The sequence below is a fragment of the Marmota monax genome, unplaced genomic scaffold (assembly GCF_021218885.2).
Source record: "Marmota monax isolate L192 unplaced genomic scaffold, Marmota_monax_Labrador192_F-V1.1 WCK01_AAM20220418_F8-fsc00107, whole genome shotgun sequence".
Classification (NCBI taxonomy): Eukaryota; Metazoa; Chordata; class Mammalia; order Rodentia; family Sciuridae; genus Marmota; species Marmota monax.
Window position 1 is genome coordinate 5,268,599 of NW_026693761.1, and position 19,080 is coordinate 5,287,678.

The 19,080-nt window shown below is 36.5% G+C and overlaps 1 protein-coding gene across 2 annotated transcripts in view; it reads right to left on the bottom strand.

Annotated features, from left to right (window-relative positions):
• Amph (amphiphysin) overlaps positions 1 to 19,080 on the bottom strand; it is a 215,199-nt gene that overhangs the window by 12,801 nt on the left and 183,318 nt on the right. The window contains exon 17 of one of the 2 annotated variants that reach the window (XM_046460616.2): positions 14,602 to 14,727. The exons of the other annotated variant lie outside the window; for it this stretch is intronic. Coding sequence (XP_046316572.1) covers positions 14,602 to 14,727 — 126 coding nt within the window. The remainder of the gene's footprint in view (positions 1 to 14,601; positions 14,728 to 19,080) is intronic. 2 annotated transcript variants of the gene reach the window in all.

A 19,080-nucleotide genomic window follows, 5' to 3' on the forward strand; every position in this document is an offset into this window, starting at 1 on the left:
GTACCTTTTCTACAACATAGTTTTACATTTATGAAAAAAATGTAAATAGCTGTGCTATTTGTTACATAATGAAGTGCCACTCATATTCTCAGAAATTTACTTTTCTCTCTCATATAAAATCCTCCTATTATGAGAATTTGGCTTTCCTACAAAGTGAGCAATGACCCAAAATGTAGTTACTTGCCAGAACATAGCCTTCATTTCTTTATTTTCTACCGTTATTAAAACGCATGAGTTCCGAAAAGTAATTCTTTTATGTGAATTGTAAGAGATAATTGTTTAAATTGAATCATTAATGCTGATAATTATTGGAGTAGGTTAATAACTACTTGGGGATTCATATTTTGGTGAATGACTGAAAATTCACATTTAGAAATTTAAGAAAATTACATCTCTTGTTTTACAGAACCATCCATCTTTTAATGGATGTTATTATTGTTGTTGTCAAAAGAATAATAATCAGATCATAAATTAGGAGTGCATCCTAATTCCCCCCAAAACAATGAACAATTGCTTGTGTATGTGTGGTACTGGGGATGGAACCCAGGTGCACTCTACCACTGAGTTACACCCCCAAATCCTTTATTTTTTTTTCTTAAGACAGGGTCTCACTAAATTGAGCGGGCTGGCCTCAAACCTTCCTCCTGAGTTGTTGGGATTATAGGCATGTGCCACTGTGCCCAATTACTCATAGCTTTATTTTGAGAGAAATCAGCAGACTTTCACCAGAACATTAAAGACCTAGCAAAGTTTCTTCCACATTGGAAACCATTCAAAAAGACAATGTGTAGATAATAAACTTAAAGACTCAAATGTAGAAGGTTAAGTAGTATGTTCACACTTCTGAGTTATTTATCTGTCACCTATGAGAATCCCAGTGGTTTCAATAGCTTTGAACTAGATGGACGCTAAATACATACAAACTGTATGGATAAACAGAGTATATGTACCACTACACACACACCAACCCACAAAGACACATTACTGTAGATCAAAAAGCAGACATTATGTTATTTCATAGGACACCCCCAACTATACATAAATGCCAAGCACATATTATTAGTAATTAGATTTCTCTGTCACCTGAATTGACCAGACCTCTTTTTAAGTGGATATTTTTCTGTGACTTGATGTGCTGCCAAAAAGGTAAACTTTTTAACTCATTTCATATAATTCTAATCACTAGTTCATAATTGATCTCTATTCTCTATATATCTACCAATTTGACTGTATCAGATTTTATGTTGCAAGATATACATGTTATCATCCTTCTTTTGCTGAATAATTTAAACAGGGCTTGTTGGCTAGACATGCTTTAGTCCTAATGGCATAGTTGCTTTGCCACCAACCACCAGCAGATGGAGGCCAAGGGCTCTGTCTGACTGCTCCCGTGTTCTCAAAGCTAAAAGAAGCAAGTATCCCAGACTCAGCACCTCAGCAATTGATTTTGTAATAGATAGATAGATAGATAGTGTAGATAGATAGATAGATAGATAGATAGATAGATAGATAAAATTTATATACAGAATTGTGTATAAGAATAGTAACAAATGAAAATCACTAAAATATTGAAATAAATGCTGTCAAATACAAGGTACTAAGGAAACCAGCACTTTGAATCTAGATAGGAATAGCCAAATAAATTGAAAAACCTATTTGAAAAAGGAAAAGAGAAATTAACCCTCCCACATTCCCTTCTGAGTCCATTAGTAATGAATTTCCATTTGTCTAGATGCTGTTCAGTATTGCTTTGATTTTACAGGGTTTAAAAACATTACATAAACAGAAGGATTTTTCACTCTCTGTACTTCCCCATAGCTTTTTATTTCTGAGATTGGGCTGAAAATCTTCTCTTTCTGTCTGGAATCTGTTCCACAGTTTTTTCTCTCCTCTCAATATTTCCAATGTATATTTACTGACAACAACATTAAAACAAAGCAAAGACCCCTCCCCATCCTTACTAAAATTAGGTGTTAGCTCCAGATAAATTAAGTAAAGAATGGAAGGGTTTGGGGTCCCACAGTTAACCTTCTTTTATTCTTTTTATTCATCTCACATTTTGGCTATTTTTAGATCTAGAAAAGAAAAACATTTTCTACACCCTGCTTGCTATGGTAGATGTTACATCTGCTAGGAAACCTCAGAGATAAATGACTGCTATTTTCTCTTCTAAAAAAATATTACCTAGGAAGACCAGAGGACTGAAACTACTCTAAGTATCTCAAGATTCTGATAGTCAATACTATCCAATTTTTCTCTTCACTTCAAATCTTAAAACACCATCATCCTATCTTCTGCTAACACTGTACTATCTATTGGCTAACTATATTTATGGTTGAAATATCTCATGCAAAGAGAGACTGAAAAAGTTCTCCCTGACCTTGGATACATGTGGTTTACCATATCCATGAGGTCTATGAGGCACAGGCATCATGATTACTGCTGACTTGGATATGCATCCCACAGAAGTTGCATGTACCAGCACAGAATTCTTCTTGGGGAGGGTGAGCTGTGGTTTTCACTATACTATACCATATGGACCTCCCTGCTTTCTTATCTTCTGCCTTGGAGGAAAGCAATATGACTATGCCATTCATGCCAAGGTCCTTTCAATACCAATAACTGTGTTAGCAAAATATTCTGGAAGTGGAATGATGGATACAGTACAACAACAGCCTAGGTGTCAAATCTGCAAAGTAGGCAATCCGAATTGGGTGACAGAAACTCCCAGCCCTTCCATGAGATGGCACTCTGAAAGCTAGACCACAAGGACTGAAACCCCAAAACATGTAAGAGTAGTCACAGGCTGTAGGAGAATTTGTGATTGCCAAGGTTGATGTCATCTATTCATTCATTCATTGTTTAGTTGGCAGCATTAGCTCTGAACAATGCCTAAAAAGCAGCTTGCCAATGTTACTGTTCTAGATGAGGACAACTGAAGATATTCCCTCAACTAAGTATGAAATTCCACATTTATTTATAAGGTAGATTATTTTAACTGAGAATAGGCATATTTCCCATTTAAAAAAATGGATATCAGGGATTTAAACATGATAAAAAGAAATCACTCATGATATATTCTATGTATTTGTATTCATGTTGTAATTGTACAGGGGTTAAATTCCTTTATTAGGTAACACAGACCGTGTTTTTTTATATATTTATTTTTTAGTTTTAGGTGGACATAATATCTTTATTTTACATTTATGTGGTGCTGAGGATCGAACCTAGTGCCTTGTGCATGCTAGGCAAGCGCTCTACCACTGAGCCACAACCCCAGCCCCCACAGATCGTGTTTCTTAGAAAAATTGTACCAATGGCTATACAGTCCTTTTATTAATTTTTTATTTAACCATTTGTTTAACAGTTCTTCTACCATTAAATACCAGTTGACTGCCAGTTTTTAAGTATTATAAATGACAAACTGAGAAAGAGCTCTTCAGTTTGTAAACAAATAATTGTACAGCCTACATATTTAAATGATTTAAATACACTGCCATCTTTATTTATTTATGTGTCTCCATGGAAATAATTTTTAGGTTTATCCAAATATTTCATTGTGAAAATTTCAAACATAAGAAATCAAAAGAATTATATAGCAAACCTTCAAGTGCTCACCATCAAGGATCTTCATTTGACAGGTTGCTACATTTCTTTTACCATGTCTTCAACTTATCCATAAAATTGATTGGATTCATCTTTCAGTCAATTGCAATATATCTTCATAAAATGTTTTTGAAAAATTTTATGGAGCATCCACAGACCCTTAACAGCTGTCTTTCTGATGTTTTCATACATGACCCACTACTCATTTGGAGTAGATTACTACAATGTGATTTTTTCTTAACTCAAAACCTATACGTTGCTACAACAACTTCTGATTGTGTTTAGAAGTGTGAATATGAGGTCTATCTCATTGTGTTTTTTTTTTGTAGCACTTTTTTATTTCCAATCGTTTGTGTAACTTTGTTTTTTAGCTTTCAATTAAATAAAAAACAGTATTCTCTCCTCATTTTGCCTTTTGATGGTGATTTTGTATCATCTACATGTAATAATTCCTTCAACTAGGAAAACTTCAGCTCAAATACTGAAGATCAGGAGCTGGAGAGAGATTCATCAAGTCTTTATACATAACCACCTGATTTGAATCTTCAAATATAGGTTCCAAAGGATGTAGTAGCATGGGAATAAGAGCAGGCCCCAAGGCCTTGATGCTTTAGAAGGGCAGTTGTATAATCTGGGGATAGGGGAGGTAGTTTCCAGTTGCCTTGTACCTAGGGTGGGGATGGACGACACTGCCACATATTTCTCTATTTCAGTCTCATTATTATAATTCAAGGAATCCTATGCTTTGCATTAAAGTGTGTGTGTGTGTGGGGGGGGGGAGTCCTGATAAAAGTTAATTTATTTTTTTGTACTCTTTTTAGTGTTTTCAGTTTTCTCATAGTATCTTCAATTTATGCCCTCCTACAATGTATTTCATGTTCTCTAAAATATTCCTGAGTAAATTACATCAATGATAAGTAAAAAAATAAGATGTATATATTTCAATTTTTAGCTAAATATAATATACCCTTTGATGGCTACAAGACAATTAAGTCAGTGTATAGCATCTTCCTGACATTTCTCTTTGTGAGATCCCTGGCTGAAAAAAAAAAAAACACTAAATTCCAGGCTTACCAATTTGCCCCAAGTATAAAGAATAATAATCCTGATGCACAGAGGGCTTCTGCTTATCAGTTTCTAGATGTGCATTCCCTGTGGGGAAAACTGACATTTACTGTGAATCTATAGTTTTCCAGGTGCCAACTCAGAGGGTTCACATTCATTGCATATTGTTCTCTAACACTCCATTAAAGGTAATTCCCATTTTCTAGACAAGTTAACTAACAGAGTTTAAGTAATTCACCTAGTCAGTAAGGCAGGATTAGAACAGTCTATGTTCTGTGTTTTTCCACACTAGTCTGCATCGAAAAGACAACATGCTCCTAAAATTCAGAAGTTGTACCGTAATTATGAGAACTGGAGCACCTCCTCGTACTCTCTGGTTCCTACTGACATCTCCAAACAAGCTGCATTTGATGAAGAATATGAGTGCATCCATACACACAGCTGATGCAATCACCCACATTCTTGAAATGCCACTCTTTAAAATAAGATGCATTTTTAAAAAATTCATGTACTATTGGGAAACCTAAGAAACTATGTCATCAAATCCCTTTATCGACAGGGCAAATTACACAATAAAAAATACCAATAAGATATTAGTTGGATAGAACTTCTTTATCTTGTTTAGGCCAACTGTCCTAAAGATTTCACTATTTAGAAAGCACAAGAAATGGTGTGTGTGTGTGTGTGTGTGTGGGGGGGGGGTTCAACTGCTCATTGGCTGGATTCACCCATTGTAGTGCAACTGAGAAGAGTTAGAAATTGAACACTTAGATATTTATAATATGTTCATGAGTTAGAGATTAGCAGTATCCCAAGCTAGAAGGTCCAGATGGCTGAATGTTCTCATATGCAAAAAAGGAACTATGATGGAGTAGAAGTAACATCGGAGAAGAAGCTGGCGTTTTAGTTCTGTCTCTCCCGCTACCTGGTAGTAGAACTGGAGAAAGTCCCTTTGGACCTGACTGTGTAAACTCAAGAAGATAGCAAAAGGAGATAAGCATGGTGAGAATCCCAGCCACAGGCTACTATTGCCTTTCACTGCCCACTCCTAACTCTAGATCTAACTCAAGCTCTTGACTTGTCTAAAGATCCTGGTATTTTTATGAAAAGACAAAATTTTCTTCAGGATCCATTTTAAAGAAATGCTCAAGAGGTAGCTATAATCCCAGGGAGGAGAATCCTATAAAAAGACACAGGCTGGTGGCTAGTACTCCTCTTCACACAAATTATGTAGAAAACACACTAAGTCAAAAATTTACCCCACTCAGACAATAAAGGCAAATTCTCCCTTGCAATGATAGCCCCAGTGGAATTCCTTTCAAAGGTAGTATCTGGTACTGTACATTTTTTTACACATTTATGTACTTTTTATTAAAGGAATTTAGTAGGAATTACCCTCCCTAATTTTCATCTCAATCATCTTTTTCATCTGCTCTCCTAGGCTTGCCTGCAGTCCTATCACAAAGTCTTAGCTGCTGGGTCCTGGTGCAACCAAATGGCTGGCAGCAGGTTGCCAAGGCAACAACTGTTGGAATTAGCTACACAACTTCCTTGAAAAATTAAGGTCTTCTGCAGAGGTACCAAAGATAATTATTTCATTTTTGTTAATTTGGCCTTTGAAGACATGGCAGAATATCCAATAATTACTCATATCAGTATTTAGAATTCATGATTTATCTACAAAGCAAACAGGAGTGGTTGAGTCTTTTGAAACTAAAGTAAATATTATGCTTGCTCAGAGATGGAGAGATGTGAAAATAGTGGTTTCTGGAGCAGCCACAATGGACAGTTTCTATGGAACTTGCCAATAGTTTGTTAGAGATTGTTTAACTTGACTTTAAAAATTTTTTTTTGTAGTGTTGAACATCAAAGCCAGGGTCTCATGTATGCCATTAAGCAAATGGTGTACCACTGAGCTATGCCTCTATCCTTGGAGTTGTTTTTTAAAATGCCTTTGCTTCAAAATAAACATTTTATCCTGCCTAGCTATATCATCTTTGCATGATATGTAAAGCAGTGGCTGTCACTGATCAAACTGCCTCCTCCTAGGTTTTTACTAAAACTTAACCTCTCTTGGTAGTTTGGTCATACTATATATCTTTCACTTCAGGCCACACACAAGACTTCTCAAAGGTAGCATTTGAACTGCTTCACACTCAATGTTGGAACCAAAGGCAATTTTCCAGGGAAAGGAAGAGATATCTGATTTCAAATCAAGCACTTTTTCCTTATTATGCTTATGGTTCCTGCTCATGTCTATGTAAGACTAACACAGAGTGGTCTAAGCAGCAAAGGGCCTTTGACTCTGGAGGTTTTGAGGGGATGAACAGAATAAGAAAGTGCAAGAAGGGTATCAGCACACATTGATCTGGGGGTTACATTCATGTTATCTATGAACTCAAGAAATCTCTGCACTGTCACCCATAGAGTGAGAGAGCTGAACCAGTAGAACACAGCAGTGTGATTCTTTCAGGTCTAAGTTCTGACCCCACATATGGGGTGGAACTGGGCTTGATATTGGGGTTTAGGGCTTTAGTATTGAAATAAGTTGTCTTTCTTAGCATTTGAATGGTAGTATACAGACTACCTAGTGGTACTGATGGCCAGGAATGGTTTCAGTGGAGTGTTATGAAATGAGGCCAATATGAACTAAGAAAGAGATTATGAGTTTTTTATCCTGAGGTCAATTACAACTGAAGCCATATTAGAGACACTGAGCTGAAGTACTAGATTTAGTATGTGACAAAAAGGATATGTCAAAGTAGACATATAATCAATCATATATTGTATGAGTCCATTTATATGAAAAATCCAAAACAGATAAATCCATACAGCTAGAAGGGCCACTGGCAGGAACCAAGGACTGAGGGAGAAAACAATGGGAGTAACTGCTAAACAGATGCTAAGCCGTGGATCTGGAATGTGCCCCAAAAGTTAATGTGTTGAAGATTTTGTCCCCAAAGCAGCAATATCCAGAGGTGGGGCTTTGGGAAAGTTATTAGATAATGAGGGCTCATTAGTGGATTAATCCATTTGACAGATGCATAATGGGAATGGACTACTGGGGGGAGGTGGAAACTGTAGGCAGGCAGGGCATGGTTAGAGGAAGTGGGTTACTAGCCCCTTTCTCTCTCTCTCCCTCTCACTCTCTCTCTCTCTGATTCTCAGATGCCATGAGGAGAGCAGCCTTCCCCTGCCATGCCCTTCCACCCTGATGTCCTGCCTCACCTCAGACCCAAAGCAATGGAGCCAGCGGACCATGAAATGAAACTTCTGAAACTGTGAGGTACAATAAATCTTTCCTCATTTAAGTTGCTCATGTCAGGTAGTGTTGTCACTGCAATGAAAAGCTGATTAACACAATGGGTATGGGATTTTAACCCGGGGTCATGAAAATGTTTTGGAACTAGACAGTGGTGATAGTTGTAGAACATTATGAATGTACCAAATGCCACTAAACCATTCACGTTTAAGTGATTTATTTTGTTATATGAATTTTACATCAATAAAAAGTACATGCTAAAAGTAACAATTAAAAATCACTAGGCAGCCAGGCATGGGGGTGCATACCTGTAATCTCAATGACCAGGAAAGCTCAAGCAGGAAGATCACAAGTTTGAGTCTATCCTTGTCTCAAAATAAAAAAATAAAAAAGCTCAGTGACTCGGTGGTAACATGCCCCTGGTTTCAGTTCTCAGAAGCACACACACACACACACACACACACACACGGCTCCCCCATTGTGCAAGAACAATCTGAATCCTGATGTTTCTGTTCACATATAATTATGATAACACTGAACAAATAACATTACAGAATTCTCACTTGGGCCTTTGGGATATCAAATCTCAGAAAGCAGAGAAGATGGATGTCTGTGTGTGCTACTCAGCTGCTGCTAGGTGGTTAAAAACAGTACCAGCCACGTATCCAGTAACAATAGCTCCTTGTTCTGGAGATGGAATAAATAACAAACCTAGGCCAACCTGCTCTGAAATGTGTGATGATGGCCCCAGTCTCATTACCTTCATTTTATTCTTGGATACCTTCATCTCTTCCTAGAAAAGATCAAGGCCCAGACACTTGAAATTGGATGTACCTGGAGGTCATCTGCCTTTTGTCCTCCATTTAAAACCACCTCAAAGGAGGGCACAGCTGAGACAGCATCCCAGTTCTCTGAATACTCACTGTGCCCTGGCAAAGAAGGCCAGGAAATCCCCTACCAAAGGACTCAGAGTGAAGGACTCCAGAAGAGACAGAGTCCTCTTAAGAAGAACAATGTTGTTGGGACACAGATTCTTTAGAAACCAAAAGGAAATCTGTGATGCAAGAGACAGAGATATAAGGTCCCTTATCATATGTGAAAAGAGGCAAAACTGGAAAAGCATTGTCATTGTCCCAAGGCTGCCATCTCCTTCCCAAGCATGTGTTTTGCCTGCTTTTGTTGATTTGCTTCTCATCAACTTTTCACGAGGACGATCATGATAATATCATCAAAATGTAATTGATGGAGGTACTTGATGTGCCAGATGCTCAAACTAATGAGACATATTATTTCTAAGCCCTCATAGGAAAAATTTTAAGTTTTGTAGCTTAATTGCAAATAACAATCATTACTAACTCCATTTTTACATCTGAGACAATGAGGTTTAGATGCCACAAAGATACTCTGAAGCAGAAAAAGAAAATTAGCACTGCTTTTGATGACAAGTGCCTTTTTTTTCCTAAATAGAAAAAACCAAAGTATCTGAATGGGGAAGGAAGGAAGGAAGGGAGGGAGGGAGGAAGGAGGGAAGAAAGAGAGAGTGGGGGGAGGAAGAGAGAGAGGGGGAGGGAGGGAGGAAGAGAGAGAAAGAAGGAGGGAGGGAGGGAGGAAGGAAAGAGGGAAAGAAAGAGAAAATGAACATATTTTCATTTAAAGAGACTAAACTATAGAACTTTTCAAGACTCCTAAACAACAGTGTTAACCAAACAGCAAAACAACAATTGAGAATTTGCTTGGCATGTGTCACACACCCTGTTCTGTGCTGGGCACTGTGGAAGAAGACAAAAATAGAATCTCCTGTTTGGCCTGAGGAATGCTGAAAATATAATTAGATGCTAATGGAAATATAATCAAACTCAGAAACTAACCATTTCTACAATTTTTTTTCTGAGAAAGGTAAAAAGCTATGTCTATCTCCAAGGCTCTTTTTAAAAAATAAAAGACACACATACACATACATGTGTATTTTTTATCATAAAATTTTAATTTAAAGCATGCATACTTCAATTTGAGCACTTAGAGTTTAGAGTTGAGTGATTCTGTATCAACAAAGGACAGACAGTAAATCAAGTTCCCTGGCTTCATCTAGTCTTTGGTATCTTCTCTTACATTGGGAGATCACATCTTGAGGTACAGTGGAAACCCCAGCTCTCATGCTTACTCTGCACATGGAGAAAACTGAAATACTGTTCCCCATTTATATGACTGCTGCAGAAGGAGTCCCTGAGCTCTGTGTAATGTCAATCTCCACCCCAAGTTTGGAAAGCAGGATGCAGGAGCCATGTCTGTTTCCTGCATCACTGTGTTCCCCAGGGCTAGAACTGTGCCTTATAACTAGGAAGATTCAAATATCCCTCTCAACTGAGAGAAAGAGAAATGAACACAGGCATTCTATTCAAGCAGACAGAAATATTCCTATCAAGGGAGTTCAGAGGATATACTCTGGCAACTCTAGTATATTCTTATTGGAGTAATTTGTCTTGATGAGTCAACATATGTTTGTTAAAATTTTTAAAAAACAAACCACAGCAAAACCAAAAGTAGGTACTCAAATAATTGGGTCAATAACGTTTCATCATCCCCATGATTCTCCAACTATTCTAAAAACATCTTTACTTCAATTTTTCTTCTTTTACATGTTAAGTTGTACTAACCTTAAATTTAATTACAGCACATTATTTCTTTTAAAATAATAGGCAAAAAAAGGGTCTACTTCACATCAGCTGACAGGAATTTAGAGAAAAATAGAAGGGGCCTCCCTTAAAGAAAATGCAATTAAAATTTTATTCCTTTAAAAGAAATTGCACAGGGGCTGGGGATGTGGCTCAAGCGGTAGCGCGCTCGCCTGGCATGCGTGCGGCCCGGGTTCGATCCTCAGCACCACATACAAACAAAGATGTTGTGTACGCCAAAAACTGAAAAATAAACATTGAAATTCTCTCTCTCTCTCTCTCTCTCTCTCTCTCTCTCTCTCTCTCCTCTCTCAAAAAAAATAGATTAAAAAAAATAAAAGAAATTGCACACATGGTAAATGGTCAACTATGACTAAATTATATATTATGAATTGATTCTATACATATATTTATCTGCATTTTTAACTTAATTCTCTGATGAAATAAATATAATAAAATAAACACTGAAATCCATTGTTTTCTGAAGTTTGTTTTCATTACTCACATAACAGAAATGTCTAGAAAAAGTAAAGTAAGAGTGTTGATTTTAAAATGTATCCTGTAGACATACTGGTAAAATTTGATTTTCTAAGAAAAAAACAAAGACAATATGTGGGAAATAAAACAACAAAACAAAACAGAAATATAGTAACTAAATGTTTCTTAAAAACCTCAGGTTTCTTTGGGAACCACTACTAAAATTTCCTGTTCTATAAATTACACTTGATCTTAGACTTGATTCTTCTTTTCTTTTCTTTTCTTTTCTTTTCTCTCTCTCTCTCTCTCTCTCTCTCTCTCTCTCTCTCTCTCTCTCTCTCTCTCTCTCTCTCTCTTTTAACAAAGCCACCACAAACTTCACCTCACCTCAGATGAAATGCATTCTGTCAAAAGCTGAACTAATAACTGTGTGGTGACATTTCAGCAGTAAAAAGGATTACCTCCAAAGGTCACATCAACCCAGTCCTGACGGATGACAACCATAGCCGCCTATTAATTAATGCTAGGGACAAGGTGTGGGTTTTTATTTTTATAACTAAATACCATACATCTAACAAAAAAAGAAGTCTTTCTTTTATATATATAAAAAAGAACTCAAATAAAATGACCAGAAGAAAGAAGATATATATCTACTCTCAAAATCAAAACTATATTCTATGTGGTATAATTCTTCTATGTAGAAGGGAAGAAGTGCTTCATCCAAGTCTATTTAGGAAACATGAAAAGCAGGCACTTTAGGTGAGTATATTTTGGTGAGTATATTATTTAACACTATTACTACTATTTCTCAGCCCATATAGAGAAATGAACTTGATGTTTATTTTTCTTTTTGGAAAGAGTGGTTCACACTATGAGCTCTGCATCTATTATTCTTATATCATCTCTGGGTCTCAGGACATGCCTGAATCCTTCCAAAGACACTCTAATTGCCTTATATTTCACAAAGAATTGCCATTTTTGATCGTCTAAAGTTTACCTATAAGGTGGAAAAGTATTTTTAGAATAAAAATTCACCCAAATAGCTTCTTATCCAGCATTAGGGATTTAGTAATGGTTGATGCTTGTACAATAGTTGGCTAAATATTTTTTAAATCACCCTCAGTTAAAAAGATTATAAGTCATGTGCAGGTTCAGCGACCCCAGTTAGAAAATCCAAAATCTGAAATGCTCCAAAATTCAAAACATTTTGGGATCTGACAAAATAGTGCCGGAAATAAAAAATTCCACACTTGGCCTCATGTGAGGAACACTAAAATATATTACATAAAATTACATTCAGTTTATATGTATAAAAAATTATGAAACATAAATGAATTTCTTGTTTAGACTAGGGTACCATCTGTAATATATTTCAGTATGTATATACAAGTAAGTATTCTAAAATTTTAAAAAAAATCTGAAATTAAAAATATTTCAGGTCTCAGCATTTCAGATAAGGGATACTTAATCTGTAATATATTAGGTACTACTTAGTAGGTATTTGATAATGGGTAGTTGTGAATATTATTAATTAGAAAACCAATGAACTTGGATTTTATTAAAAAGTTACTTCTAGAACTTTAGAATGGGGATAAGTATGAGTTGGTAGGTGATCATGGCAGTCTGAGAAGGGATCAGAAAGAATCCATGTAGGTGTCTGTAGGTTAGCTGTCTACTCACATCTCCCACCTACTGCACATCAAATGCTGTCCCAGCTCAAAGACATGGGCATTATGCATTAGGCCTAACACTGAATAGCCTGGGGCACTAGTGTCAGTGTAGTTCAAAAGCACTGGTGAAGATGAAGACTGTGCTGCCATTCAAAAGAGAAATTTGATGAGAACTTTTGGAATCAATTTCCTTCAAATCCTAACCAGTATCTGTTATTGTTTGGATATATGGTATCTCTCAGAAGTTCACGTATAAGACAACACAAGAAGTTTCAGAGGTGATAAATGATGAGAGTTGTAACTGAATCAGTAGATTAGTCCATGGCAATGGATTAACTGGGTGGTGACTGTAGGCAGGTAGGATGTGGCTAGAGTAGATAGGACATGGGGACATGTCTTTGGGGTTAATATTTTGTCCCTGGTGATCAGAGCTCTCATTCTCCTTCCTTGTTGTCATTTCCTGATCTGCTTCTCTCCACCCTACCTTTCAGCCATGATGTTCTGCCTCATCTTGGCCCCAGAGCTATGGAGTTGGTCATCTATTAACTGAGACCTCTGAAACGGAGCCCAAATCAGCTTTTTCTCCTCTAATTGTTCTTGTCAGGTCTCATTGCTACTACAATCAAAAAGCTGACTAAAACAGTGTCTTTATAACTCCCTGTCATTGGGCATATTCATTTTAAAATCAACTATCTCCTTAATTATAGCAGTAATTAAAAAGACAAATATGTGGAGCGATTTACCCCCAGATGAACACATTTCTTGTTTTCCCTACAAGACTAGATCTAACTCTATGTCTTTAAATAGAAAATATGATAATTGAGTCATTATTAATTACTATGTCCAATCACTATCTATCCCTATTATTTATTTCTCTACTTATAAACTGTTGATTTGATAAATGAACTACTCAGTGAAGTGACCTCATGCAGTAACATGAAGTATAGCTTTCCTCTTTCTAGGCATCTAACCTAGGAAATCCTACTTTCAGTAATAGGGAAATTGTTTTTCTTATTTCTGTATATTCTGTGAAGGCTGTAATAAATAGCACCTTAATTGACATTATTGAGAGACATTTTACTGCATTTCATAAATATATACCTTTCACTCAACACTGGCATTTTCAACTTTATATTTCATGAACTTGGTGCATATTAGATCTCATCCCAGTTTGCAATGAGAATTTTTTTTATAGCAGCATGAATCAGGGTAAAAGCAGGTGTCCAGACAGACAGATGGATCGCCATACATCCTCAAGGTCCCCATTATCCTCAGAGACAGAACAGAGTTGATTTCCATTATTCCTAGCTGTATACATAGAAATCCTAATAGATTCATGGGTTTGGAATACGAAATTTCAGTCCCTCACTGTGCCTTTACCAACATACAAAACTAACATTATATGCAATTAGTGTGATCACACAATCTGTAAAGTTCTTACTCTTATTTTTATCACATATAAGTTGGTCCCTAGTTAAGGATGGGTCTCCAGCCATCATAGGTGGAGCACTGAATTGACAAGTCTGATTCCCTGCAAGTAATATCACAAAAGGGAGAGTATCGGAAAGAATCAAGGTGCCCTTCTTAAAGAGTCATGCCTGTGGCAACACTGCAGTTTTCTCTAGATCATAACATCAGCTCTATGGGTATCTTCCTGTTTTTAATAAAATGAAAAGGCATGTAGTTTCATTGTCAAAGTAACAAAGGCTACTTGAACTGGGGGAACCATGACAGATACGAAATTTGTTTGGACAAAGTGAGGCATGGATGGGAAGTGATACACAGGGTCAGGAGATGAGCAAGATGATGGCAGCAAGGTGAATGGATGGGGAAGGAAGGCTGCTCTCACCACTGCCTCCTCCACTGGCTCCTCAGCCCTAGTTTCCAGTCCAAGGTCCAGCCCGACAACAGGTGCAGCAGCAGCAGGAGGTTCCTCTGCTTTTGGCTCTGAGGGTGGAACCTGTTCAGATTCAGCCTTGGATTGTTTGTTTTGGGGTTAGAGGAAAAAGATTCAACATGTCAATAGGTAACATTATAGAATATTAGATAATAACGTTTTTTTTTTTTTTTTTTTGTCATCGTATAGGTAGCTACTAACTTCATTAAATCCGTGCTGGAAACAGATAAAATTCCCTTCCATTTGGCATAATGGACCATTACAGAAATGAATCTTGTTAAGCTTCTCTGTTTTCATCACCAACAACTACATGCATTTCATTGAAGTCAGGCAAACACCACAATTTTGGCTACTCATTTCTTTTTGACAGCTATAAAAAGTTCTTAAAATGATACTTTCTGCTATTTGGAGGAGAGACAGAGAAACCCTAGGAGGGCCCATATTTGCTTGTTGAGAGGAGTGAGGAAGAAATTTCAGGGAACACAATTCTGGGATCTTTTAATGCTGTTAATATGTATTGTACAAAAAAAAGTGAGGGGCCATCCCCATATTTAGATTAAAATGTATTCATTTGATTCTATAGGTCACTATGAAGTTAGGATGCCATCTCCAAAGCTAGGGGACAGCAGGCCTAGCCACATGGCTGCTTGAAGCACAACTATAAATATTTTGTTTGTCTGTTGTAAATTTCTAAAATAATCCCTCTTTCCCTTCTCTCTCCGACAAAATCCTTCGCAATCCATTTAATTCATACAATAAACTAATTCTTCAAAGAACCACAGAGCAGTACTTTCCATGGTATCAATTAGATCCTTTTAATTGTGTGGGCAAGGTGAGGTCTTTTCATTCCCCATGGGACTTCTATACATACATATCATCTTAATTCTAATTATATACTGAATCAGATCTCTGGCATCTCTTAGCTCAAGACTTTTTGTTTTAAAATTAACACTATAAAATAACAACAGACCATTAAAATGCCATAGCTAATGTATATCACCACAGATACTGCCAATATTCTCTCTTTGTCATTAATGTAATAAACATATTTATCCAGCATGACCATTTCACTAAATAAATGAACACTAGAGGGGTCATTAAGATCTTTTTCCATCAGAACTTTTCCATTTAAACTGCAAAAAAATTTTAAAATTATGTTCCAAAAATAGTAATAAGACTCCAATTAATACTTTGGAGAAATCAGTTAAGTTCTATGAGATTCTCACCTTAAGTAACCAAAAGCTACATCTGTTTCTCTTGTATGTTTACCTAAGTCAGTGCACATGACAAGTTTCATGGAGAAGTTACAAGAAAACTTATGCTGAGGTTATATAAAATAAATAATGAATTGCCTAGTGTTGGATAAATATATAAATTACATTTTTTATGCCCTCCACCAAACCATTTATTGTGATGCATGCCTTGACCACACCACTGATCTTTTCAAAGGACAGTAAAATTAAAAGACACATTGGTAGACAAGTATGCAGAGATTTGATATTTTTATAGGCTTTTATAACCTTTAAGAGATGGTCTGACACAATTTTTAAGAAACAGTGAGATCGAATTTACTCTAATATGATCTCAGGTGTTCTTTATTGGAAAAGACTTCACTTTTATTGTTCAAAAAGAATTATCTTCATAATGGAACAAGTTTTCATAGCAGATGCTATAAAAGCTCAGAATATGATATTTCCACCTGGGAAGTCAAGGTAATTTTCTCCAGAGGATGGTATCAAATGACCTACACAATGGAGGACATAAAGGGCTATTTGACAAAGCACATAGAATTCCCTGGGCAGGTGCTATTCCCTGGCAGGTGAGTCTATGCTGTGGAGGAAGTCTGAAGGCAGATTTGGAGGCAAGAGAAGTTTCAAAGTATGAGTCAAATACATTTATCATTCTATATTTAAAGAAATGCAAGGATAATTTAAAATGCAAAACAGTTGTTTGCATCAGAGTCTGGGTTTCTAGAAGTCTGAGAAAATTCTGAAATTGTATGCTGTAGCAAGAATAACTAAGGTGACTTTATAAATAAGTCTAATTGCATTTGCTTGCTGAAATTGAACAATGTAATGGCTGTACAGAGGATATAGGTCTGGTTATGTCCTCTTAAGCCACAACATATTTTACCATATTATCATATCATACCAAATATTATGACATTGCAACTTAAATTAAAAGGAGATAAATGTAGCTCACTGAATGATAGGTAAGAATGAAGCATGATTGCACATAAAATCTGCTATTCTAATTTAGAAATAGAAGTGTCTTCTATTTCTTTTAAGGTAGCATAAAATCTGTAGATATTCTTTCAGAATAGAGAGAAAAACAAATATAAATTGTAAGCAAGATCTTGTGGAAAGATCTAAATAGTTCTACAGGAATTGTGCCCTGCCTCAACCCCACCCTCCTCTTTTTTTTTTTCCTACAGGATATCTCCCTTGACAGATGCTGCTAATGACTTAATATCATGTTAAACTATTTGGGAGTGCTGGTAATGATTTCCTATTATCTGAAGTAGCAGTCACTATACATTCAGAGAAGAGAGAGACCATTTAAATGTATTGGTGGCCGCAGAATGCTACAATGGTTTTGTTTGGGGTTCAAAAATGGAATGCTTCCCTTAGAATAAAATTGACAGCGTGGCCTTGTTGTGCATGTTCTGGAGTCCTCTGTGATGAGATGAAGCCAGGTCAATGCAGAGGCAGAGAAGATGGTATGGAAGAATGAATTAAGAGTCTATTCACAATTCAATATGGTGCCTGCCTTCTCAGATCTTGGGAGAGCTATTTTAGAGAGAATTGCAAAGGTCCTTGGGGGAAACTCTGAGCCCTGAGCAAGGTTTTGGGGTTCAAAAGGGTTTCATCTTGTACTTTAGGGATGATCTGTGGGGCCATGAGATGCAGGCTGGGAGATGTATAGCTGAGTACTAGATTTCAAGCCTACCTTCTCAGAACAGTCAATGAAACATTATTTTTAGGGAATTTTCCTGCTCCTAAAAAGATCCTGTATAATCACAATATACTGAGAAACATAGGATCACTGTGATTTCATAGTTCCTCACAACATAAGGAATGTTAGCAGCACCTCTACTGCTGGGAACGAGAAGCTAAGTTCCCAAGAGAAAGAAGAGGCATGGTGTCTGTTTCAGAGAAGATATATGGAGAAGGGCAGGCATGAAAGCTCCTACAACTAACTAAGGACAAAAGGAAATGTTCAAAGAAATTTAAAAGCCATAGGATTCTGGGCCTGAATCTTCTTCATCAAAGTAATATTGTTACTTTAATTATAACCAAATAATTATAACCAAATAATGGTTTTTATGCTAGGATTTCTCAATTTTTCTTAAACAATTCACAATTGATAATTAAAAATCTCATCCTTCAGATCTATTACCCAGGCTGAGATTCATCAATGAACATGAAGAATGAGTCTCTCTGGCTCCAAAACTGACACCATATAATTTCTTTTGGAAGCATTCAAATATTTATTTGCAGGCCATAGAGATTTAACTTGGTAGTGGCAGGGGAAAAAAAAGTATAACAATCTACAGGCAAGGTAGTAGAGACACACTTGTCTTGCAAAACTATCAAATTAACCTTTAAGACAAATGTCCTAGAACAGAATTCCTATCTTAAAATTGAAATAGTCTAAAATGAAAAATTCATTCTACTTAAACTTAATTCCAAGTTTCCAGAGAGAAAGGTGGAAGCTGGGATAATCATACATTATGTACATGGGAAAATCATAGTGTTGCAAATAACTCTCATGAACTAACCCTCACAGAGACAAAGTCTTCTGTAATGCAGCAGTGTCAAGCTCACAAATCACATGTCTCAAGGTCTCTTCATTCAGCTTTCTGGTAAGATACTGCTGAAAGGGCTTCCTATGGTAACTGCAACACCAATCTTACAGAAGAATCTCCTTTAATGCCAAGTCTAACTCTTTCTGCCTCCTGCTCATTCCCTAAGATTTCTCTACTCTTATTTTTCATTGAATTAGGAACCACAACTCCACACTCTACATTCCTTCTTTCTATAACTCACAAGATGAAGGGATGAGATGAGAAGCAGGGTGCTCTTATTTCCAAAATAAAAAATAATAAGAAGAAGAATTTTGAAGCATAAATTCTTAAAGCAAATTCATGTTCAATCCTGTAGCTTAAGTTCCAATTACATGGAAATATTCACATCCTTGATAGATCCACTGTTCTCCACTGAGGCCTATACCTAAAATACTTTGGTTTTTGCTGGGAACACTGTGCCTTTTATAAATAGGAGTAAACAAACTCAAAATCACAGTAAAATTTTATAGATGTGTTCCCTCCTGATTTCTACAAAAGAGGCAGCTGCAGAAATCACATTCTAGATATTCAAACTCTAGACAAACCAGAATGATCAATTTATATTAGCATTACCACATCTGGTG